At 38.2% G+C, this 26,242-nt stretch overlaps 1 protein-coding gene across 1 annotated transcript; it reads right to left on the bottom strand.

Annotated features, from left to right (window-relative positions):
- Nucleotides 1-15,631: 15,631 nt before the first annotated feature.
- GPX7 (glutathione peroxidase 7) lies at nt 15,632-26,235 on the bottom strand. Its single transcript, XM_040611219.1, has 3 exons — nt 26,008-26,235; nt 18,543-18,804; nt 15,632-16,653 (listed from the first exon to the last, which is right to left on the bottom strand). Exons 1-3 carry the CDS (start codon nt 26,212-26,214, stop codon nt 16,490-16,492), a joined length of 633 nt encoding a protein of 210 aa, XP_040467153.1. The 5' UTR covers nt 26,215-26,235; the 3' UTR covers nt 15,632-16,489.
- Between the last annotated feature and the right edge of the window lie 7 nt (nt 26,236-26,242).

The raw sequence follows: 26,242 nt of genomic DNA, 5'->3' as shown, positions 1-26,242 counted from the left end.
GCCTCGGCTCCGGCGGCACCCGGGCGGGAGGTAGGGCGGCGAGCGGGCGGAGCTCGGGCGGGCGGGGGGCTGCACCGGCGGCGGGCGGGAGCCGCCGCGGCCCCCACTCCCCAGCCCGAGGGTCGCCGCAAGGCGGGCAGCGGCGGGAGCCGCCCGCGCCCTGAGGTGAGGGAGCGAGCAGCGCTTCCCGCCCTTCGGAAGGGGGGAGAGTGCGGGGGGGGCCCTGCCGCCCTCCGCGTTGCTCACCTCAAAGGCAGCACCCCCACGTCTCTCGGTGGGGCTTGGCTGCCCTCAGCGCTCGGGCCCCCGTCGAGGAGGGACTCTGGGGGTCCCCCTCACCCGTAAGCCTCGGTGGGGTCTCAGGACAGCCAAAGCAAGGAGGTAACTGAGAGGGGCCACACCGCAGCTGGGCTCAGGAACCCTTGGCTTTATGAGGGGTAAAAACTCCACAAAATATTTAATGCTTCTGAGAGGCCAGTCTCCTGCTCTTTGAGGGCATTTCCTTTTGATTTTTTAGACCACTTTTAGAAAAATAAATATGGGGCCTAGGCAGTTATTCTGTTACCTGTATGAAAGAGCCTTTCCTGAGGGAAAGGTGGGTAGGGCTCAGCTCAAGATAATGCACATGCATGTCATTTGGTTCATGGAACGAAGGATGATAAAAACTGTCCCGGACAGCAATGGTTAAGACACTACCCCCTCTACGGACCTGTTCCTCAGTCTCTTCTCTAGGTTACAAGAGAGCCTGGATCAAGTGCTTTGCCACACAAGTGACTTCCTCAAGGAAAAGTTCAGGTTTCAGAAAGAAAGTAAAGTTGTACAACATCAAGAGAGCTAGCACCAATAATACCACATTAATTCAACTAACACTTTACATTTTAATTTCATAGGTCTTGCCTTGAGATCACCTCCAGGCAAGTGGGAGTTTCATGCCTTCTAGCAACAGCAAGAGCCAGGAGTGATGGCAGCTGAGGGAGGGGCAGTGTCCTCACTGACCAGGGCACAGTCCTGCAGGATCTGAACACAGCCAGGCTAGTGACAATGACAGGCACCATCAGCAGTGCCAGGCAAGGTAAGATACTGAGTAGAGTCCAGGTCCATCCAGGAAAGACAACAGGAGTGAAGTAACCTACAGCACAGGTTGAAAGTTCATCCAGAAAGACCAGTAAGCAATGCAGGCCAGCTAGAGACAGGACTGAGCACAAGCATACCTCTGGCATGGTTTAGGGAAGGTCATGTGGCCCTGGCATGAGCTTAAATGTGATTCTTGGACCAGTGAGCAGAGGGGTGTGGGTGTTTTGAGGACCCAGGTGATGCTACTGGTCAGGGCCTGTTAGCATTCACTAAGAGCCATGACACTGAGATCTTCCAGTACTACATACAGTCTCCCTGCATTTGGGTCCTTGACTGTACTTGCTAAAAAGTATAAATATTCTTCAGTTGCTTGGTTGATTTTGTGAAATCAACCCTGATTTAGCACCAATTGAAATTAATTCAGAAATTCAGAGTTTATCTGCTGAATTACAGATTTGCCTTGCTAATCTTTGGATGTATGAATAGCCAGGGGAAATTCAAATTACTCAACTGTTGGGTGCCTTAAGGTTGAGCAAATTGAGATTTTGACTTTAAGGACCTCAAAAACAGGCTCAGTGCTTGATGTTGCACTACACAAAATGCAAGGATAAATGACAGTGATGTGGCTGGAGCGAAGACTCTGGAAAAGGAGAGACTAGGAGGAATCAATGAGTTATGTCAATAGTGCTACTACATGTTAGGATTTAATCATGACTCTTGTGATACTTGAGGTCTTTTTTAGAGACCAATCTCTTGGTCATTTAATTCAGAGCAGGTTTAATTTCAATACAGTATTTTAGTCTTTCAAAGACATAGGGACTGTGTTTCAGTGGTTCAGTAAAGTCTCTAGTGAGGGAAGGGTGAGTGAATCTCTGCTTAAAAGCGGCCAGCTGGCTGGCCACATAGTGTGTATGCATCAGCTAATCAACATGTGACATGGTTGAAACGGAGCAGTGTATTCAGAATTTATTGCTGAAGGATTGTCAGACCCACAGACAGCATAGTTGTATACATCTTGTTCTCTAATTAAGTTAGGTTAAGACTGCAAGAAAAACCAAATAAACAAAACAAACCCAAATACAGTGGCAATTGTCATGGTTTCAGAGACTGACTCAAGTCTTTGTGTCTTTGTGAGGCTGCCAATACTGTGTTCAAAAGGGAGATCTCACGTAAGTCCCACAATTTCCCAGATGGAGGAATGTCTAATTCCAGTCTAATAGCTATTTGTCTTTTGAAATATCTTATACGCACCTCATTCAGTTGCTAATAGCTATTTTCTTCCAAAACCTGAATTTCCATCCTTGTTTTTCTTTCTGATTGTCTTTATCTCTCTAGGATTTTTTTGCCCATCTTATCCTTTCTTTATCTGTTTCCATTGAGATTCTCTTCATACCAGAATTTGACAACCATGGCAAAAAGAGATTGATCAGAGAATCAAATGCAGAAGTGGTTCAATTCACCTATTCAGCTGACTATTCTCAAATCAAGTGGTCAAGAGGTCAAGAAATGTTTAGGAATATAGGACATTCTCAGTTATTTTTGTATTTCATGTAATTATTTTACTTTTGGAGATTTTTCTCTTATTACTTGGAACTCAGAAAACAATTTTCTACTCGGAATTATTACTACACTGAATTGGAACAAGTAAAATTACTTACCACAGTTTTATACTCAGTCTTACACAATCTTCCATTTATATTTACTGTGTAGAAGGTAGATCTGAGTCAAGAGTTGAAGTAAAGGTGGATTCTTTCTCCAAACTTAATGGAATTTGGCTTCAAAGAAGCCACATGTTATGAAGTGGCAAAATCTTTTTTTTTTAATCAATCAGTATACTCATTTATATCATGCAATTGTTTTGTACTTGCCTTGATTCCTGGGTGATAATAATTAGTGTGTTCTGTTGTCCCCATTATTTGGAATGATTTATATGAAACATTAGAAATTAACTTTGAGTTATCTACCTCAGGGACTGAATTAACTATGTAACTGCTGGAGGACTGAAATAAAAAAAACATTCTCTTTTGATGAGACATTCAGAAACAGGACTTGAAGTGAGAGTGGGAGTCTCATCACTGACCAGTGGACCATGTGCATCATCCTTTATGTCAGAAGAAAACCACATGACCTTGTTTTCCCATTCCAACTACAAAACACAGATCTCTTCTTCCAGCAAGAGCTAGTGGCTTGGGTCTCATAAAATATGTTGCCCTCTCTCTCTTTCTCCACTACTGCCAATATCCATTTAAGTTACTACGCAGATGCCTGCAACAGTTCTCTGCTGACTGAGGAGTGTGTTTCAACAGTGAGGTCATTCAGCTTTCAGAAAAACACACACAGATCAAAGACTTTTTCAGGACAGGTGTAAGTAACAGACAAATCATCTAGATAATTCAGGAGCAGCTTTCAGAACTGTATCCAAAACAGGATAGTTCTGTTCTCTGAGTGCTGAACTATCGTCCTTGTGAATGAGTCTCTCTTGCTGTGAAGCTTTAGCTCTACCAAGTCTGGTAAAACCTGCCAGCTTTCTCATATGCTTCCAACCCAGCCTATTCTGCAAATCTTTAACTGACTTACTGGTATTCATATTGCTTCCAAGAGATTGTTTTGACTGTACTTAAAGCCCCTTTCCAAAATACTTGGTGCTGTGGAACTGCATCTTTGGTTTTCTATTTCTTGGAAATAGAAAAACAACTGTTTTCAAGCCTTCCCAATGCAGTCATAAACATAAATATATGTGTGCTGCACTATGCAATAATTAAAACAGTAGCAATTCTTGTAATCATTAAAAAGAATTGTAATCATATAAACTATAATTAATGTGAAAAGTGTACAGCCTCTTATTTAATTATCTCACTCCACAATATCCGGGTCAGCAGAACCAGCCTGGTTTAGTTTTCCAGCAACTTAAAAGAGTTGCTCTGGCTGAATACAGCTTAGAGCAAAGGAGACCTGAGGAAGAAGCTAAACCTCCTGATTTAGCCATTTTCTTTGGAGACAACTCAAAGTGAATTGTACCTCTGCATCGACCACTACTTAAGAGCTGAGAACAAATGTTCATAGTAAGAGTTATGGGACGCATTTCTACCATCCAAGCTTCTAAGAAACAGAAAACTGATTATGAGCTACCAATAGAGCTGTCTGGATCAGCATCAATCCTCATCCGCAGACCTACATGTAATGGTTTTTCCTTAAGAGCATAATCTAATTATTAATAGGCTAAGAGCTGCATAAATTACCTTCAAAAGTAATCTGGCAGTAAATTATGCAATTAAACAAAATTGTGGTGCTAAGATGGTGTAACTAGCTCCATTAGGAGCAACAGCTCAAACTGACATCTGGGTGAGTGTAGACACCATGTTTTATCACACAAGTAGTAGGCGCTTCAGGAAGGCAGATGACAGCATAAGGTTCTAAACTGAAAGAGGAACAGAAGTTTAAGGGGTGCATACTTGCAGTACAGTGAGATGCTGTCACTCAGAGGACTAAAAAGAAAGACTGATGCTAGGAGCATTATAAAGAGGAGTATCTGCTTTGGCACTGTGTTATTTGACTCGTGCATTAGTGAAGGTCTGAAATCTGTCAAGAGGATATGATACATCTTGCGTTATGCTCTCAATTCAACTGATGTACAACTGTAAACAAATTGTTTTCACTGTGTGTGCTTCATTGTAACTCTCCATAAATTTTTTATGACAACGGAGTTGTCTGTCACTTGTTTACAAAAGTGTGTTTCGAGATCCTCTCTGTGAAAATGAACACATGTATAAAGTATCATCATGATTTTTTCATGTCACTCTAGAGCCAACCAATTTTTCTAGTAATTTTAACGCTTTTTCATTCACATTATTCTTTAATTGATCCCCCCAGTCAATATATAGTATAGATTTTGCCTTTATACTGTCTCTGCTTTTCAGAGCTAAATGATGAAGGAGTAGAAAGTAATTTTGAGCATCAGGAAGTAAGTTTCAGTCAAAATTTAAAGGAACAGGGAGAATCAGTGAAACAGTTAAGTACACAGATCTATTTTAAGTATTGACACTGGTAATTTTGAAGTGAGGATGGAGCTCTGATAAGTAGTTTGTGTTTGTATGTGTAATGGCCTTAGTATCTAGAGTGTTTTATGTGCTGTCAGAATAATGGCTCACTTAAGCAAATCTTACCCTTTTACACTTACTTGCCTGTCTAGAAATAGGATAGTAAGATGGATAATATAGTTTCCAGCAATGAACCTAGCCAAATATCTTGACTGCAGTTTGTCTTGGTGGAGTGTTTTTTTTCTGTTCAGAGAGGAAAATTCTTTTTACTCAGCTGAGTTTTAGGCACAGACAGAAATGGCATGCTTCTTACTTAACAAAAATTTGCAGTGTGACACTCCCTCAATCATTTAACTTTGCTTTTATTTACCCTGCTTGTAAAATATAATTATTAATAATTTTAGAGATACAATTATATGAGAAGGATACAAATTTTCAAGCATTCTAGTAAGTATGTAGTTTCTGCATGTAGGTGTTGATTATGGGGATAATTCTGAAACTGATTTACCAAATTGCAAGGAAGTTAGAAAGGCCAAAGGTTTGGGCTCTGACCCAGTTTGCAGTAGGAAACTGGAACTGTCATGAGAAATATAAGGATCAGGGGCTGGGATTTAGTAGTTAAAGAGAACAGGGCTAGGATGAAGAGACAGGAGTAGGAGAGTGACCAGAGGGAACCTGAAAGGACAAGGCAAAGAGGACCAGGCTTTGGAGTAACATGAAGTCGTCTGCACTCACTGGAGGTCATTTACTAATGAAGCTAGAAATAGAACCCAAGTTTCCTGCTCACCCCCTCCCTTTTCTGTCAGCAAATATATTTAAATCCTGTGGGAAAATGTATGCTTCATTTAGTTCTCTTTCACACATATGATGACAATGACTTATTTCTTTAATCCAAACAGGCAAAGTTCTGTATGATAGTTTGAAATATTTCAGATGACTCATGTGGTTGCCAACATGAAATTGCACTCTTGTTTTCTCTGTTTGTTTCAAATATAAGAAATCGCATATACAAAATGACATTCAAAGGCTATTAGATTACTCAGAATTTAGAAATGCCAGACTTACAGCTAATAATATGATCACACACTATTTTTTAAGAGATTCCATCTCACTTGGCAATGGAGTTTTTAAGGATTTTATTTTCTTACTCTTTTCTAATGCATGGTCAAAAGTTTATCTACTGTATGTTAACCATACCTACTTTGAATACAGAATTATTTCAGCTGTGTTTTTTTAGTAATGCTTATGACTGCTTCACAGATATGAATTCATTTTTCCAGTGCCCTGTGAGATGAGGAGATGGGTTATTTATCTATTTTGCAGGTACAAGATTTTGTTACGCACCTGTCTCTCACACCTGACTCCAGAGGCACAGATGTCTATTGCATGTCTCAATAGTTTTTCTTCTGGTAGGAAAGCTGAGGAGACATACTTATTATTGGTAAAATGCATGAGATCCTCGAGTGGAAATTTATAGAAAAGTTTAAAGTATTGCTTCTAATTACTACACCATTTTACTAACATGAAAAAACACTATTACTAACCCTGGAAAAGGGACTTTTCTGTCTCTCATTTGGCTGACACATGGAATGCATTTTTCCTCTGCATTTAAAAATGCATTTTAAAGGTGTTCTCATTTAAAAAAAAAAGTGAAGATACTGCAAAATTCCATAAGCAATTAGAAGCATAACAGAAGTGTCAGTTCAACCTCCTTATTGATGGCAGTGCTCTAAACTGGATGGGGAATAAGTCGCATAGCATATTCCTTCTTGGTTCATGTGCTACATGTATTTTCAGGAAGACAGGAATTTGGACTTCCCACTCCTGAAATTATTGTGTTAGTCACAAGCAATGACATGCCTTCCTTAACAAGGGTTTTCTTGAAAGAGCTTCAATTTTATTTTTGAGCTGTAAAAGCTCATTTTTATTCCTCTTTTCTGGTGCTGAAGGTGAGTTTGTTTTCCATCTTTGGAACACTACTTGATTTGGAGATGCTGTAAAGATTTATTTTCCATAGCCCTTCTGCCTTTGGCTGAAGTTAGAAAGCTTTATTGAGTTTCAAATCCCTTTTCACTTCAGCAGTGGAGACAAGGAGCGGTTGTGCAACATAGGTTGTCCTGATAATCCAAGGGAAAGATGAAAAGTATATTCTTATTATGAACACCTAACATAGCCTATGATTTGATAAGATGGTTCATAACATTAAACAAATATAGACTGCTACTAATAACTACTTCTTCAATGCTTTTGTATTATTTGAGACACTACAGGTCTTTCAACACAATTACATTTGCACAATAGTTACTAAAATACAACCGAGGCATGTGATTGCTCTCTTTTAATCTTGCATATCCATCCTTAACAGAGCACCTCATTACTACACAGTCTGTAATGGATGGAATTACTTTTAGTGATAGACTAGGACTTTTGAAGCTGGCCAGGTGAGCTATTAGTCAGGTCTCCACCTTGTCAGTCCTGGTTTGCCAAAATAGTCACCAGTTACATTTCAGATTAATGATTCATTTGATTTGTGTTAGTCTTAGTCAGTACCAAGATGTTCTCTTAGAAATTGGATGAAGTGATAAGCTCTATTATTTATATCTGTTCTTCCTAACCATCTTCTAGATATTACTGTCCACTTTAAGACAGTTGGCAGAGCAGCCTGAGCATGCTTCAGCACTGTCTCATCACACAACTTTCCCTCATAGTTCAAACAGCTGAAGAAGGCTTCTTAAAATGTCAGGTGGCTTTGTGTTGGTCTGGATGAGGAATGCTCACATACCTTTGTAAGGAATGCTTTTTCTCTGGCAAAGAAAATAAATAAGCTGCAACAACTTCTTAAGCTGCTCCAGTTTGATTCATATTTGCTGCTTGACCCCACTAAATCACTGAAGAAAAAACTGGGGACACAGAATGAGCAGTAAATAAAAATTAGAGCTTCATAGATGACATATTTAGTCACATCAGATGCTTCCAAAATGAACTGGTGTTAGTCTCTCACTAGCTGTCTGGGAACCACTTCACATTTTGCTTCTCTTGGAAGTGTTTGTATATAGAGATCAAAAATATGTGCCAAAACTTAAAACCCACCATAGTTCATTTTCTCCAAGTCTTGGCTGAGGTCTGTTGGTAGGATCATTGGAAGGAACCATTCATACTGTCCTGCTCTGATGATACATCAAACTTCAGTTTTCAAGACTTTTAGGTTGGGACTTCCTTGTCAATTTTTTCAAGGTACTGATTAAAATGAACATCCACAGTCCAGACAACACTGCTTGCTGTTGTGTACAGCATTGTGTACATGAGAAGCCAGCCCTGGTTTCTGTCTCACACACCTGGCAGACATCCTCTGAGGATCTAGAGACTCCCTGGAATCTTTGGCTGTCTGGTGTCCTCTGCTTGTCATCTTCAAGCGGCATCCTTGTTTTGAACATTTGACCTCCAATCTTATTTAGGTTTTTCTTTTTCTTTTTTTCCTTAAATGTTTTGCTTCTGGGCTCTACGTGCTGCCTCTAGGGTTGAAAGATAATCTTTTTGCCCTCAGTAAATCTAGTGTAGCCACGAACAGGCTGCTATCCTGTTTATCAACTTCTCTCCAGCACTGATCGAAGTAACTTCCTCTCAGCCTAAGAAGAAAAGATTTGACAGAGAACCTGTCTGAAATTTGGAGGGGACTTCTTCAATTTGCTCCTGAGTAAAAGACTTCTGTCTACTTTTCTCCACTTCTTATGGAGAAATAGGATCTCCAACGCCTTCCTTCACGCAGTCCTTTTATTTTGTATCTTGTGCTCCCCTATCATTCCTGATTGTCTACTTCATATTATCTCAACTATAGCAGATGTGTGGGTCAAGAAGAGAGAAGAAATTGGCATTTCAACAGAACACTTCTTAATCAAATTTTATCACCCATCTGTTTGGCATCCATTTTGGTCAGCATCTGGAAGAAGCTGATGAGCAAGTGCCAAATTCCAACATACACATCTGCCTTTAGTTGCCCGTTCTTTCCTGGCCAGCCTGAGATATCAAAGGGAGAGGGATCTTCCACATGAGATCTTGTCTGCTTTCCCAGTATTTTATATTTTAGCAATACATACCACCAGTATTTTCACAGGAAGTTTTTTTTTTTACTTGAGGAAAAAAGATACTTAAGCACTTCTGTTGCAAAGGAAGTGAGAAGGTGAATAGTTTGGGAAAGTGCCATACTGAAAAGGAATGTAGGGCATATCTTTATAACTGTTTCACTGGAGTTAGCCATCACAGAAGATGTGATTAACTAACAAGAATTAAGATCCGGTTTAGTGTGCTCACCAGTATAATATCAGGTGTAGTTTTTCTTCCAGCCAAGACTAAACCAATACATGTTTAATGAAGCCTATGACATTTATAATTTTTCCATACATGGAATTTGCACCAGGGGTTTTGACAGGAATTTTTCTGTATTGCTACTGAAGGGGAATGTATCAGTGCAGTTCACTGTCACAGACATGATGAACATCTCAACAGAAGTAGCTAAATTATCTTAATTTACAGCAACATTGCTGTTTGTCTTACAGAAGAGAATGAAATTACTTCATTTGTCTGTTGTCATCTATTTGTCACTTTAACTGCTGCCAAATCAATCAGCTTTTACATGACAGAACTTGCTTTCTCTTTTTAAGTTAACTAAAGGTGATAGATAAATCTGTACAAATCTGGAAGCAGGAGATTAAGTTTCATTCACTTGTTATATGCTTTTGGGAAAATGGTGTCACCTACATGCTTAGTCGCTTCATAAGATCAATATCAAGCCCTTTTTCATGACATTGTGAGGTTTCTGAGTCTCAGTAACAGAATACAGTCATTATCATCCATAACTAAAAAATGTTCCACTTTACTATTCCTTAGTATTACCATAGTTCCTCCATCAGTAACAAACATTCTTGTTGGGTTTTGTCTCCCTAAAAATATTAATGTTTCGAGCCTCATTACATTCAGTACAGATTCAATTTAGAATAAGGCACATACCATTTCTCAAAAAAATTGGGAAAACTGTTCTAAAATAAAAAAAAAAAAAAGGACAACTATTTGGGTTGAGGGTTTTTTTGGTGTTTTGTTTGCCATAACTAGGGATGGATTTGAAAGTTAACAAAAAGATCAGCTGAGAAATTGCTTTTCTATTGGCATAAGCAAGAATACATCCTACTGGACAAAGATTCAGGTCTTAAGTGTTCACAGAATAACTGTCCAAATAGCCTAAATTTATGAAGGCAGCTAAGACCTGGTTGGTGTTAAAAAATTATTACATAATCTGAATTGTAAAGAACAAGGGATTCTCAGGTGAAGACAGGACTATAAGACTTGTCTTCAGCTGTGAATTCTGCATTGATTCACAAAAGCTAGATCTTACTGAACAGAGTTGTGTATAGCTAAATAAATCATAGAGTCAGTGGAAAAAGGCTACAGAAGAGACTGTTGTCAGCATATCACTTTTGATCATGGATGTTTGCTAGCAGTCCATGTTGATTCACTTCATATTAACAAGTTCTCTAAAGCAGCACACAAATGTTTTTCAGTATAGCTATGTGCAGAATAGATTGACGGCCTCTGAAGCTAGCAAGACTTTTTCAGAAAAAGATTGTGTGATTAGGAATTGTCAAATTCTAACCAAACTCTTCCCAAAGCTGAAACTTCTGGAAAAATATCTATTTTGACAAAATTCACAGTATCAATTTTTAAGTTTTAAAATCATCAAAGCTTTCTATATTGGCATTTAGATTCTATTTCTCAGTTTGAATGTATTATCACTTTTAATATTTTATTTATATTTTTAAAGTTTGAAAATATGAGTATCAACTTTGAAACATTTCTCTTCAATTGTATCTGAACAAAATGTTTCAGCTTAACCAAACTGATGGTTTGGGGGTTACTTTTGCTTGAAAACTTAAAATATTTATACTCTATCTGGATTTGGAAGGGGAGACTTCAAATGTAAAATGCTTATATGACAGGAAAAAAATTCCCTACGTATCTCTAGTGGTTAGTGGTCTCTCCAGAGGACAGCAAGGTACCAGTAATGAAATAGCTAGTATTTTGGATACAGAAGTAATGACAAATCAGAATGAGTGGTGTGACTCCAATTAAGGGTTAGAGAAGCTGATTTATAATTTAAACTGGGAATTCAGCAAGCTCTTTGATTACAAGAACCGTTTGACTATTGTGCCTTTTTTTAAAGGATGGATGAACAATCTGTGGGTTATGGACATTTTCCTTGGCAGCTGTTCTTTATTTAACATTGTAAAGATTTACTTGCTTTCTCAATAAAAAGATAATGCTTTATCATATAATTCAGATGAAAGTGCTAATTATGATGAAACATCAATGCCTTTAGGGAAAGGGGGACAAAAAAGACAAGAGGGCTATTTTATATAATACAATAACAGCTTTCTTACTGCATCTTTCCCTTAAGGAAACAAAAACTACAGCTCCCTGAAGCTAGGATTTCTATATTTCTGTCAGATGGGGAAGTGTTTGACAGAACTGCATTTATAGATCAGGTGTTACAGAAGTTTGTTCTTCCAGAAAGTGCACTTTAGTCTTTTCTATTGTTATAGAATACTATTACTTCCTTTTACTATCATTGTTCCATCAATTAGCACTTAGGAAAGAATCTGCCACTGACTCTGGGGATGCTATTATTTCTGTTCTACTGGGGGAAAACAATCTACATCAGCACAATGCCCTCAAAAACTTTCATGCCTGTGCTTACCTTCTGGAATGCAAGTCTACTTACTTAAAATGCAATGATCCTTTAACTGTTAATATTTTCTGGAATTAGTTTAGAAGATCTTCTTGTTGAGCAGGTATCTTGCAATACTTGGAGATAAAATGGCATACGTTATCCCTTAGGCCTGTAGATTGACAGCTTGGATCAGATTTTCAAGGCTAAGAATGGAAAGTTACTCAGGGCTGACTTCAGCTTCTGTGTAGAGACAGCTGGAAAAGGTCAGCCTTTATCACTGTACAGGCCCCCACTGTGGTCTATGCCTAGGTACTGCAGAGCTGGCATAAAAGATGTAGCTGAATTTTGTTGTTTCTCATCCTATATTGTGGGCATCGCTATGTTTGTGAGCTGGCTAGGTAGATGAGTTAGCTGTGTAGCATTAGATCAGAGTCACCTCTGTGGTGATGTTCAGGTACAGGTCAGTTATTTCCTTCTGCTCTGTGTATGTCTCTGCTATGGATCTTTAATATGGTTCAGAGTCAGTTCTCAAATCTCAGTGCTTTTAGTATCTCATCTGTCAAAGGGTTTGTAAACTCCTTTGTGTTGTCAGTGATGTTTTTACTCCAGGACCTGTTAATCATGTCACAGAGGCTACCGATCTCACTGCTTACTCAACCTTCTCTGTGAATGAGTCAGAGGTAAGCTTGTTAAATTTCATTTGGCTCTATGAATAACTGCAGTATAAATTTACATGTTTATAGAATGTATTTGGTTGATCCAATAATTGAAAGCAGCATAAAATCTGTTTTGCTTAATCAAAGGGATGTCCAGTCTTCTGAAAGTACTGACTATAGTCAGCTATTTATTGAACCAGGTACTGATGCGTTTGAAATGATAAACTGAGTACCATCCAGTAGAGAGAAATTGTGTCTGGTTTGCTGCTGAAGTTCCCGACCAGAATCACAATAGAAGCTCAAGTGAAATGTATCTAGCATGTAACTAAAATACCAGATGTTGCTGTAAGGATAACTAGGGTATTTGGGTTTGTTCTCCTTATAATGCCAAAAAAGGGAGTTAAACACCTCTCTATTGCTCCATCCAATTGCTGTATTTCAATGTAGCCTATTCCATTTCAAAACAGAGCTTTGAATATATGTAGGTCTGATTTTACATTCTTTATGAGACAAAATTTTGAAAGACTGTTAAGTGCCCTGTCTAATTTTAAACTTATAATTAATTAGGCTTTAAAATTATTTCTTTTCCTAGTGGCATGCAGCAGGGGAAAGACGACTCCATACAATCATGTGTCTAGGTGCTTAATTTACCATTTAAATCCAACATGCCAAGAGCTTACACCTTCAAACTGTAAGAGATCAAGTCTCAGATGATCAAGACAATGACTCTCCATGCATAAACATACTCATCAGTTAATGCACACTAATATTTTCTCTGCAAAGTAGACAAGCAGCAAAGAAAATAGTTTCATGCTATACAGTCAGAGCTGCTTTACAGTTTTTGAGACTTGCTTTAGGGAAGATCTCTGTCAGACTAAACCAGTGTTGGAAGTCTAGAGCCAAAAAAGTAATTTCTGATCTCTGCATGCCCTCTATATAATCTCAACAACCAAAATCAACCCAGGGCAATTTGCTTTGCAATTTTTCTGAGGAGGGAGTCATGAAGTGCTTATACATGACTAGATCCGAATTAATCTGCAGACAAGATTATTTACTTTTACTCTGTAACTTTGATTAAAAGACCAAAGCATTTGTTCTACAGATTGCAATGCAACAAAGGATGGAATATATGCCACATGCTTAATTTGATCAGGAAAATGTTTCTGTTAACTTCAGAAAGAGTATTTACGTGCTTAAAATCATATGCCTGTTCAAATTTGTTGTGATTCAAAGTTTGCATATATAATACTTACCTTAGTTCTTTTTAAGTTGCCAAACTGGTAAGACCACCAGCTCTGTGGTCATTGGTATTAAGTTATTCATAGCATTCAGGCATCTGCTCAGACTTCAGACTGCAGAACTTCTTAGCTCATACTGAAATAATAACACTAACAATTACAGCCTCATTGTTCTTTGACAGAAACCCTTTGAAAATCTTGTCAGCAAGAACTCCTGTTATCTCAACAAAACCACAATGTACAGGTCCCCTGCTCTTAACCCCGGGATGCTTTAAGAAGAATCCAGTCTTGTCCAGTTGCAGTATTATTGATGAGTGAAAGCTTTTTTGTGCTTTGTAATGATTTTTAAAGCAGCACAAACAGTATTTGTCCATGAACCCTTTCAACTGATCATTGCCATTATATCTCTTCAGATTTCTAGAATTCGTCTAATAGAGAATGCAAGATCATATCTATGTAAATCAAGAGTTCGATTTGAAGTTGGACATATTAAGAGGGCTTAATATGTGTTTCAAAGCATGGTCTGGGCTCATCTGGGTCTCAGTTATAAAACAGAAACATACTTTCTAAGGAGAAAATTTTAAGCCCTGCAGCACTTGCGAACAGCATGCTGGGGCATTGCATTAGTATCAACAGACAGAGAAAAGAGAAACAGTCTATAGAGTAATAAAAGACCTCCTTTTCTAGTAGATTCTAGTGGATTCTCTGTCCCAGCACAGTATCAGCTGGGCCTGATTTTCCTTTCTTTGTGATATCCTTAGTAGCCATTGTCTTAGAGTGATTCATATAAGAATAGACTAAATGACTGAATGGACTATAGAGTTCACTTTTCTCACCATCAGAGGAGGAAAATACAGACATATTCACTGCCACAAGTGCCAATTTCCTGCACTCTTAAGTAACACTCCAAGTGAGAAGTAGCTGATATAGTTTGAAACATATTCATCAGTATCAATAGGACCTGAACATTTCCATGCCCCATTTGTCCCAAAGATTCTTTGGCTGTAAACTGTCGTCTTCTTTCCTTCTCCTTTCTCCTTTCTTATTTGATCTCTCTTTTTGCTTCTGTACTTCTGTTATTTCTTCTTTTTGTTCTCTCTTCCACCACTCCTTTTTTTCCCCCACTAAAAACTAAAAAAACTTGTTCTCAGCTTCTTTCAGACAAACTGAGTTTGTTTTGTATGGTACAATCTCTGCCCTTCAGGGTTGTCCTGTAAATCCTTAAAGTACCTCTGGCTTCTCCTTCCTTAGACCGCTCCACAGAAAGAGTCCAAGAACTCTGGAGACAGCCGCTGCTGAAGCACAGGAACTATAATGTACTCTAGGATCAACCCTTTTATTTCCAATAGTTCATCAGTACCCTTCTTTCCCCCTTTGTTCTACAAGCTGGTGCATGCCATAATATTTGCCTTTGGTTTCAACTAGAGCCTGTTTTGATATTGAAGAGCTCTAACAACAGTGATGAGTTGGAAAAAGTCCTTACTGTGGTCATGGCAGTTAAGGCTTATTTGTACATTTGGGCCCTGACAACTACCTGGACAAATACTGTTTGTGCTGCTTTAAAAATCATTACAAAGCACAAAAAAAGCTTTCACTCGTCAATAATACTGCAATTGGACAAGACTGGATTCTTCTTAAAGCATCCCGGGGTTAAGAGCAGGGGACCTGTACATTGTGGTTTTGTTGAGATAACAGGAGTTCTTGCTGACAAGATTTTCAAAGGGTTTCTGTCAAAGAACAATGAGGCTGTAATTGTTAGTGTTATTATTTCAGTATGAGCTAAGAAGTTCTGCAGTCTGAAGTCTGAGCAGATGCCTGAATGCTATATTCTAAAAAGGTCCCATTAAACATTTGTAACATGAACATGGTATTAAATGATGTAACGATATGCAACAACTAAATGTAGAATTTCCATAGAAAAATGTTGATTCATTAATGTTTGTCTGTACATGCAGCAAAATTGGATGGTGTTATAAATTGAAAAATAAATTTAATATCAGTTGTATGATGCAAGAGTAATTCTAAGGCAAAATAGTAATAGAGGAAAGAAATAGCCTTTTCATATAGGCTCTCATCCTACAGATGTTCAAATGGCTATTTAAATAACATCTGCTGATCTTTACTGGGTGAAAAAAATGTAGAAATTCTTCTCATATGTTTTGGAGAATTATTAAAGAGGCTTTGTCTTCATACTACTCTAAGTTTTATAGGTGTATTTTCCCCATGCTCTTCTTAACTGCCTTTCTAGACAGATGAAATATTTTTGGCCTTGGTAACTAGCAAGACATGTATCTATGTAAACCTGCCTCCTTTGAAGGTAACTGTTTGGGCCCTCTTCCTAAAACATGCCTTAAGTCAATCACACACTTTTTATTTTTTCATTCAGTTCGTGATAAAAATATGACAACAGAATTACAGATATCAATGAAATCCCAATCAGGAAATTATTATTCCGAGCCTTCTTCCTACAGGTACATGAACTGAATTCCTATAGTGTTATCAACAAATAATAATTTGAATTGGGAAAGAAACAATTGCTGATGAGCTCCTCTTTCCCAGGAAGGTCAAACTCAAATCAATTGGAGAAAAAAATTAAGTTACTTTGACCATGCAAACTTGCTGTTTTCTACATTCTTAAGATGGTGAATATAGATTCCACTGGTCATAACTTCCCTTCCCCATATACTCTCTTTTGGAATGTGAAAAGACAAAGTCCAGCCTTAATTCTCAATAAAGATGTAATTGGCATGCTGGGACTTTCGAAAATCATAATTCATCTTTCTTCTTCAGGATGATTTTCCTTACAAGTTCTGTAACATAAGGTCTTATTTCTTCAACAGAGACAGTAGAGTCCCAGGCCTTTACGACTTTCCCATTGGGGTCCACCAGGTATTTCCAGAAGTTCCAGGTTGGTTCTTCTCCTGTAGAATCTACAGGCAAAAAAAATAAATGGAAACTTACAAAAGAAAACCACATTAGCCAATTCCTGACATTTGTTTATGTCAATTTGATGATTACCCTCTCAGAGGATGAAGGAATGTAAAATTAAGAGTGAGTTCAGACTGAATAATAAGATTAATTTTCTAACAGACAGGAAGCTTTAACTAGACAGTACCCCCCTGGAGACTAATGGAAACAGTCAAGCTTGAGACAGGAGCACTTTAATTGGTTTTAAAGCGTGAGTGTGCATACGTGTGTGTGTGTTTGTGCTACATAGATAAATCTTGAAACAGTTGAACATTGATAGGAAAATCTAATTTGGCATAACAGTATAGCTACCAGGACTGATTATTTGCTTGCTTATCCAGGATTTTTCCTCCAAAAGCACCCAGTATCATGTGCTTCAGAAGTATGTTTCAACAAATGGTACCTGAAGAAATAACAAAGTAAATTCTTCCAGGAGGTTTCCTCCTAATCCTCACCTACTACAGTTTTTCCCCCCATGACCACATACTCCTTTTACATGAATCATATTCTTACCCTTTACTATTCTGCTACATGACTAACAAAATATTCAGGATTTTCTATCAGACCAGGAGTCCCAACCCACTAATGGCCCACCTACAAACACTACAGACAAATTACCATCTTTTCCATTGATTATACGTTGGGCAAAATCTCATATGGAATTGGAAGATATTGCAAAGTATTGCCAAGACACAGCCAGTCCTACACTGTTGACAATCTTGTCATGCTGCACAAATATCCTGCCTCCAGCAGCCTCACTTTACATGTGGACCAACAGGGAAACAAGACTGGCAAGTTTTATGTGACGTCTGCAAGTAACAATCCCACTGGGCAAAACAGAAATGAAAGGATGTGAAGAAGATTAAAGGGAAGTCTGGCTAGTGAAAAGATCCATTACAGACCTGGAAGATGTGCTTGGGGTAGTCAAAAATACTGCCAACACTCCTTTAAATGCAGTGGTATGTGGGAAAACACTGTGGTGCTGGAGAGAAGCACCAGCAATGTGGTCCTTGCAGAATGCAGCTCAGGTAATACTGTGTCATATTGGGCTTTATTATACATCACTACTGGAAGACATTTCCTTCACATCCAGCAAAGGCTGACATTTCAGTTTAGCATTTAAATGGTGTTCAGAGCACTCATACAGTGCAAGAAAAGTAGCGCCTTGATAGAGAAAGCAGTGCCTTGATAGAGGGTATCCTGCTTTGCAGTGTATTTTGTCAGCTGTCTGCTAAAAAACAGCAAAACCTCTTCAGGCCTCAGTGCTAGCTGTAATGCAGATTGGAACTGGAAGAACTAAACAGTATGGCTATTCCAGTGCTTTGCAAGGAGTGAGGAAGGGAGTATTCAAGGACATCTCTTAGTGCCTGGTTTCTCTTTTCGATTGCTGAGGTGAATTATATAGATGCTTTGCTTCCACTTATCCTGCAGCTCTTGAGATGCATCTTATAAATCCAACCTATAGCAGTTGTGTCACAGGAGAAGCACTTAGGAGGCCGCAATGTGGAAAAAGGAAGATGAGGTGTAGTATGCATACAGGACAATATTTCAAGACCTGTATTCCCTGTAAAAGTTTATTAGACTAGCTTTTACAGGGCATCTGTTATCATAGTGTCTTTATCCCTGGAGATCTTTTAAAAAGGTTAGACAAAGCTGTTTGGAGGGACAGAGAGAGAAACCCCACCTTGTGCAGGAGGATGGACTACATGACTTCTGACCCCTTTGAGCCTGTTAATTCTGCACTGTGAGTCTGTGAACACAGTGACAGACATGTTTTTTCTGTCAGATGGTGTTTTGTGTCAGAGGAATTCTAAACTTGGGAAACAACCCTCTAATGTTCCAGATTACTCACCAATTAAGTACTTGAAGGCAGGAATTGCACCGGCTCCGCTGACTGCTATTTTGCTGAACATAGGAAAGGAGGCACCATAAGTCTTTCGTGCAAAACTCTCAATTTCTTTGTTAGTGTCTGGTTCTTGCTGCCCAAACTGATTGCATGGGAATGCCAGCACATTGAAATGATATGGGCCAAGGTCTCTCTGTAACTGTTGTAAGGCCTTGTAGTGGCTATCTGTATACCCACACTCACTTGCAACGTTGACCACTAGCGACACCTGAAGAAAAACAGAGATTAAAAACTGTGGTGCACGTGTCAATTTTTCAACAGGTAGGCTGGGATGCAGACTATTTTCAAAAAATTAAAATGTCTAGAGAACTGTGACTGAAAATGTTTGGAACTATATCAAGTTCTGTTCATGATAGGAAGATTTAATATTGCTTTTATGTATTCCCATTTGGCAACCATGAAGATAATCAATAAACTACTAAGCAATCTTAATTCTTAGTTTACAGAGAATCTACGTTTCTCCATTCTGCCTTCTGGATAGTTTCTAAGCATATTTAAGAAATGACCATCCAGCTAAGATAAACAAGTTGCATGAAAGAAACTCGCAAATGAATGTATTTTTGGTAATTTATTTATCTGTTGTGAAGCATTTGTTCTGCAGCATCTTCCCTTGTACAGAATTTAGTACTCATACAGAACTGGCTGATCCATTTATCATTGCTAATGCAGATGACCTGGAAGTTAATAGAAGCAGTTACAGGATTTTGGCTTGGTCTGTGCAGTATGGACTGTAAAATTTCCCACCATTTCTAAAATAAATCTACTCAGTTGTGACAAAATGACAACAGATTTTTGCATAAACTTTTACTGCCTCAATTAGAGATTCCAAGAAGTGAAGACTGTACCCACTATCCTTTAAAGTCATTCCTATATCTGATCATCTTTGATGTTGTACGCATTGTGTCATTCAGACATTACCACCAGGCATGTATGTGCCTGTGCAGATCTAGCAGAAGAAGATGCCAAACACAGATGAGGACTACAGGAAAACAGCAGCATGTATAAGGAGAATACATGGTGGAACAGATACTGGCAAGAAGTTGTTGGGGAAGTTAAGTGACCTAACCCTGAGCTGATACATATTACAGTTTCTCAAGGCCCTGAAGAGCTTTCCATTGTTTTTTGAGATATGTTATCCTTAAATAACGTCTAGAATTTATTTTTATAGATTTTATTATTCTTAAAAATTTTCCAAGTGTGAGTTGTCACTCATTCTACATAAATGAAGTCCATTCTAATATTTTCTTGAGAGCAGATTAATGCTGAATGTCATAGGTCTTTTAGATACAATATCATTTTATTAATAAAACCAGCATTATGCACTTTATAGTGATGTTTCTTCACATGTAACTACATTCTATTCCTTTTTTCAGACCAATTTGTAAGAGTCGTAAGGAAATATAAATATTATAATACTAAAAATGTTTCTACCCACCTAGATTAAAATCAGGCATAGCATAGAAAAAGTATTATGATTTAGGAATTGAAATTCTACCAGGCTTACGCTGAATCTTGTAGGTTTCTACAGATTATACATGGGCCCAGAAGCTCATCCTTCATTCTCAAATTGCAAAAAAAGTTTTAGTTCAATCAAAGTAGCCAACACATTCCCCAGTGCTAGTACAACAACAGTAGCTATTTACATTGGACCTTTCTACAAGAGTTTGGAAGTTTCATAGAAGCTGGTATGTTGGTTTCATTATTGTCATTGTGAGACAGCTGTGTTGAAGGGCCCAGTACCAGAAGAGGAAAGCCTGAAGCTTGGATACATTAATTGACCTTACCAAATTACACAGCAAGTAGCTGCAGGGCAAGAAAAGGAAGTAAAAAATCCTGTCCAGGTCTCGTACTCCTGTGTCTGTGCCTACTGCCTTTGCTCAATTTAAACTTTGGATTCTTGTGTTACTGTTGTAACACATATTTCTATGTGTATGTTTTTACACAAAATATAAAAGTATATAGGAAACAGGAATAGACTGCATCATATAAATTAAAATGTATGAAAAATAAATGACTACATGGGTATAGTGTTCTTTAGGCCAGTAAACAAACTGGCATATAAAAGCCCATCATCTGGGTAAAGTATGGGCTCATAAGATTAAATGTCCAGAAGGGGTAGGAATAAGTAAAGAAAAAGTTAAGGGTGTTTATAATTTCTTACATTAAACATTAACACTTCATTTGTGTATTTTGTACCTTGTATAGGTATATGGCTATACCTGAAGTGGTTTCAGAGCAGCACTGTTTTCCCTGGAAGACAGGTAATCTTATAAAGCACAAGTTGATGTAACCTTCTTTGTGGTATAGTGTGTGAACAGAATACAATCTAGTCAATCCCTGTACGCTTGTATATGAAATATGATCTGGAGCCATCTAGCTAACTTCCAAAGCATCACATTCATTCAGACAACATTTATAAGCTCTACCTGAAATTTTAAATTCAGCCTCCTAAAACATCCAAAGATATGGCATATATTTTTTTTTCCCCAGAGGAGAGGTAATAATTTTATGATGCATTCCTGTTGTAGACTGTCAGCATTCCAAACCAAACTTATGTATTGGACATAAAAAATAACTATTGGCAGTTCCGTTCTTTTCAAATAATGTGTATTTATGAAGCATAGTGATAACTGTAGTTCGGTATGACTGAAGATAAATTGTACCACCAAGAGTTGACATCACCTCTAGTCCTTTCATATGACATTCTAGAAGCATTTCAAATTATAGTTTAAGACTAAGCATTCTCATGATGCGGAAGTATTCATATACCTTACCCTATTCACATCTATTGGTACTTTTTCCCAAATACAATGGCAATGTAAGAATTTATCATTGGAGGGCTGGGAGAAATAAGGTTGTGTAGGTATTATGTTCATATTATAACAGACATGAGAGATCACTTGCCAATGAAAACAATCAAGCTTTTATAACTTTGACTTGATTTTGAAATTAGGACAGCTTGAAAAAATTAACTCTAAAAGAAACGACTATTTTAATTTACAGCTGTTTAAAACCAGTGATTAGTTGGCACGGTGGTGAAAGGCATGAGAGCTCACACTGCCAACAGTGCAAACTTCTAAACGTTCTCTCACAAAATAGGAGATACATGCAGCATTTCTTAGACTGGCAGGCACATTATGCTTCTCTTTTTTTCCTTAGATACGTGCATGTCTTTACTAAACTCCACAACTTAATAGTGGAAACCTCCTAAAAGTATAACTAACACATATAATAAAAAAATTTCAGGATTTATTTATTAGTATTTCATAAGGAATGCTTAAAATGATTGTTTAAAAATTGTTACCGAGTTATCTTTCGAGTGTCTGGTACCAGGAGTGATTAAATCTGCTGATATTTTTCGTCTGTGTTTTATTTTTAATAAATATCACTCTTTATGTTGTCATGAAGGGGCTGTACTTTGATTTCTTACAACTATTAATGATTTAAATTAAGTTAATTATGCCTCTTGACTGACTTCAGGCTCTGAAAGTCAAGTACACCACCTAGTGTGCAGTGCAAACAATTCATCCTGGACATTACAAAAAGTATTTAAGCTGAATTCTGTTAGTCGTCTGACCTCTTAATACTATAAATTCCTTGCCTTCACTTAGAAAACCTATGCATTCCAGTAGTGAACTCATTCAACACTGCAAAAACATGTCTTCGTTTACTTAATGTTTACACCAGTGTACCTCCTTGAGAAAAAGATCCCTGGACAGATTTATCAATCTATCAGCTTTGAGTAACCCTTTGTGGATCTTTTAGTAGAAACAGTAGATACGTAGGGTTTTAGACCTGGAGACTCTTAACTGGCTCTGTCTGACTGATGGAAGAACCAGCCACAACTGTCAGATTTCACTGACTTACAGACCTTGTTACCTTCATGGAAAAAATACCAATATTTTTTCAGTACAGTAATTAAGTAGCTATACTCTGTATTTATACACCTTCAGTAGTATTACAGTCTCAGATTGCAGAGAGCTGTGATGCAAAGTGCCTAGCATTACTTTCAATAGTAAAATAATACTTTGGGTTGTTAGAATGCCTAATGATTTTACATTACTGTATTACATTTGGTTCAAGATTTCCAAAGCAGTGCACTAACACTGCTTAATTACACCTCAGTACACTGTTAGCTGTGTGGCAGGTCAGTAGGAAGGCAGGTAGGTAGGTACTATTATATCTAGACAGGTATAAACACAGCAGGGAACAGCTGATGCTTGGGAGTTCTCACTCCCAAATAGATACTATTTTTGGTAAGAATAGTGCCTCTTACAGCATATTTGATAGAGATCATAATAAGGTTTCTTGAATTAGATAGGTAGATAGATAAAAAACTAATTTTATTTGAATCCTGTTGATTCCTTTCCAACCATACATCACTGCCCTTCATTTTTAATATAGATGTGTCAACATCAGTATGGTAGCCTGGAAAAAACACAGGAGGATGGCCTTCTTGTGCAGCAGACAGTTTTTTGATCTACTTCACTTGTGGTACTTTTTTTTCCCCAGTTGTAATACACCTCCCTTTCTTTGCTTTTAGGTAAATGTATTATGATACCCGATTCTGTAGCATGTATGCCAAGTATTTAGCATTCTGGTAATATAATTTGTTATGCCCCCATAAAAAGGGAGTACTCTCTCACTTATTTTCTGTGTTTTTATTGAAGTGGAGAATAGGTTATGCCTGTGCATATTTATTTCAGGAAAAAAAATCTGTTCCTTAATTTTTTTAATTTTCATTATTTCAGAATTGTTAGTACATTTCTTACTATAAAAAGAGGGTACTTGCGATTTGTATCAACATGCACTTGAATGGAAATTGAATTAATATCAATCAGTTTTATTTTTTTCTTACCAAGAAAAATTGTTTCAATGATCTGAATACAAAATAATTTGTATTAATAATGAGTTATTGAAGAAAGACTCTGCAAGCAATGAATTGCACTGATTGTTTATACTTAGCATGGCTCTTGTGTTTTTAGACTTAGCAGACTTCATTATTTTTCTTTATACTGGGGAAGGATTTGATTTTTTCAATTCCCAGTTAGTTTCTTGACTACCAATTAAGTAGTTATTTAACTGAATTAGTTGAGTGAGTAAATTGAAGAAAATGTCTTCTCTGCATCTGCCAGAAAGCTTAAGGCTGTTAAAAGCTGTTTTAGCAATTGGCAGATTATTGTTCCAGGGGCTAACTAATGACTCACTTTCTTTAAAACACCAGCAGCACATACATAGTACTTACATATTATTTACTTTCTTTTAATAGCTTTAAAATATTATGATAAACCTACATCTTAACAGTACTTATCTAACTGCAGATTTAAGCAGGTTTATTTTAAGAAATAAATGGGAGTTTTAATTAACCTTTCTCTACCTTGATACTAAGTTCTGACAACATAATGACAGAAAGGGATGTGTTTTATTGCTGTAATTAATTTTCTTTAAAATTATGCACACGCATTATCAAACAGCAACTAGCCTGAACATTAATAGGCTCTCGGAATGCAAATCTTTTTGTTCCATACAGAAACTGGTCATCATCACTTGTTTGGAATAAACTATTCTGCATGCCCTAGCAGAGATCAAGGAGGACCATTCACCAATGGCGTCACCTTTTCCAAGGTACGGCTCTAGAGCTCTCCCTCACAAAACCAGTCACACCTCGAGGATGGCCTGGTATCACAGCACCACTGGAGGTACAGACACACACCCCTAACGTGGTGTACTCATGAGGTTCCAGACCAGGTTCTGCAGCTTGTTGCAGGGGAGATGAACACCCACAGCTCTCTGCAGGGTGGCTGTAGGGAATTTCTCAGAGTTCCCCCTTTACTCCTTTCTGTGTGGATTCTGGCCCTGAGGTTGAGAAAGTACAGGTGGTATTTGCTTATTCAGACAGATCTGCAGATGACCCACAAACAAAAAATGCCACAGTAACAGGATTTATTGACAGAGCCTTTGGAAGGAACTCCTAAAAAAAAAAAAAAAAAAAAAAAAAAAAAAGCAAATATTGCTTAAAATCAAATAGCTTCCTTGTATTTTCCAATATAGATATTTGAGTAGGCACGGGACCAGTTTTGCTCTATCTGAATTGTGAATGGAGTGGGAGGACTTTGACCAGGTAAGATGCAGACCTCTCATTTTTTTCCAAATTGACCAGCACCCCTCTCTACCAAGCTCAGGAAAATATACATGTCCTCCCATATACCTTCTCTGTCTTCTGGCCAATGTTTTAGTGACCTGCTACTATGGACTAGTGAGCTCAGACACCTCAGTGAAGTATGTGAAGTATTTGAGAAGAGGGGGCAGGCAGGTGGAAACACAAAGCTGGAGAATAAGGGTGAAAGTGAAAAGTGGTGCCTGCCTTTTTGGGCAGCAGCTAAGCTATTGGACTGCTTGGCAGCACCACAGATGTGTCACTTGAGCACTAAGGGTGGCAGCTGTGTACTTCATGTTGATTTTAGCTTCTCTAATTTGTGAATGTGGCTGTCACAGCTTATAGTATTATGCCCCCCATGTGCAATGTTCCCTTTTCACTCTTCCATACGTACTGAGCATCTTTCCTGTATGATCAAGCCACTAAACCCCCATAAAATAAAATCAGGTTACATTCAGGGAAACTGTTCTTAAAACAGGAAGGAAAGGTCTGCCTAGAACTCCTTAACGTAATACACAAGCAACATTTAAAAAAAGTCATAAAAGTAGATTTGTGGCTACATGCCCTTCTTCATGTTGCTTTGTCACACTGAAAAGCAACACAGGGAATAGTGTGATGTGGCTACCATTTCACCATACGCTGGTATTAAAATATTTACTTTATCATGTCTCTTGCTTTTTTGCTAATTATAGTGAAATTTGTCAGCTCCATTAGCCACTGATTAAACACCCACCCCCCCTTTTTTTTAATGTAGAACATTGACAAGGAATGGGATTTACATAAAAATAGTTTAGTAAAAGTCATGCAGTTAAAAGGCAGAAATGAGCTCCAAAAGTAAGTTAAACAAAGGTACAACCTTCCTGCGCTTCAATGTTAATAGCCACAATCCAGTGCAACTCATCCGGCTGCATGGCAGGCAGGCAGGCATTCCCTGCCTGCCACGTCTACAGGCAGCTGCCTGCACAAGGGGAAGACGCGGACACGCACAGAGGTTAGGCTGCAGACGTTTTATTTAAAGAGTGCAAAGACCTATGGAGCGGTACCAAAGGAAGCATGCAGGCAACACTCCAGATCAGTTAAAAAAAAAAAAAACAACAACAACAAAAAAAACACACCAGTCGTAAAGTCAGATCTATTTGCATGTGTGCACCAAGTTAATGTACAATCTCTCCACCCCCACTTGGTTTGTGCAGACATGCAGACTGGCTGGTTAGTGAGCCTGGGCGAGAGCCGCCCATCTCCGTGCAGACTTACCGAGCCCCTGTATTTCTCCAGAGAGACTAGTTTGCCCCTGATGTTTACAACTTTGAAAGTGTAAAAATCAGGCTCTTTCTGCTGCGTAGCGGAAAACACTAAGAGCAGGAGCGCTGCAATTGCAAGGAGCATGGCTAGAGGGATAAGGAAAACTTTGGGGAAGGAAGAGGAAGGCTTGTGCTCCACACTGCCCTCAGGATCTAGCATGCTGCACGTCCGTGCTGCAGACACTTGC

The sequence above is a fragment of the Falco naumanni genome, chromosome 11, assembly GCF_017639655.2.
Source record: "Falco naumanni isolate bFalNau1 chromosome 11, bFalNau1.pat, whole genome shotgun sequence".
Classification (NCBI taxonomy): domain Eukaryota; kingdom Metazoa; phylum Chordata; class Aves; order Falconiformes; family Falconidae; genus Falco; species Falco naumanni.
Note: the sequence above shows the minus strand (reverse complement) of the source record. Positions and strands in the feature narration are given on the sequence as shown.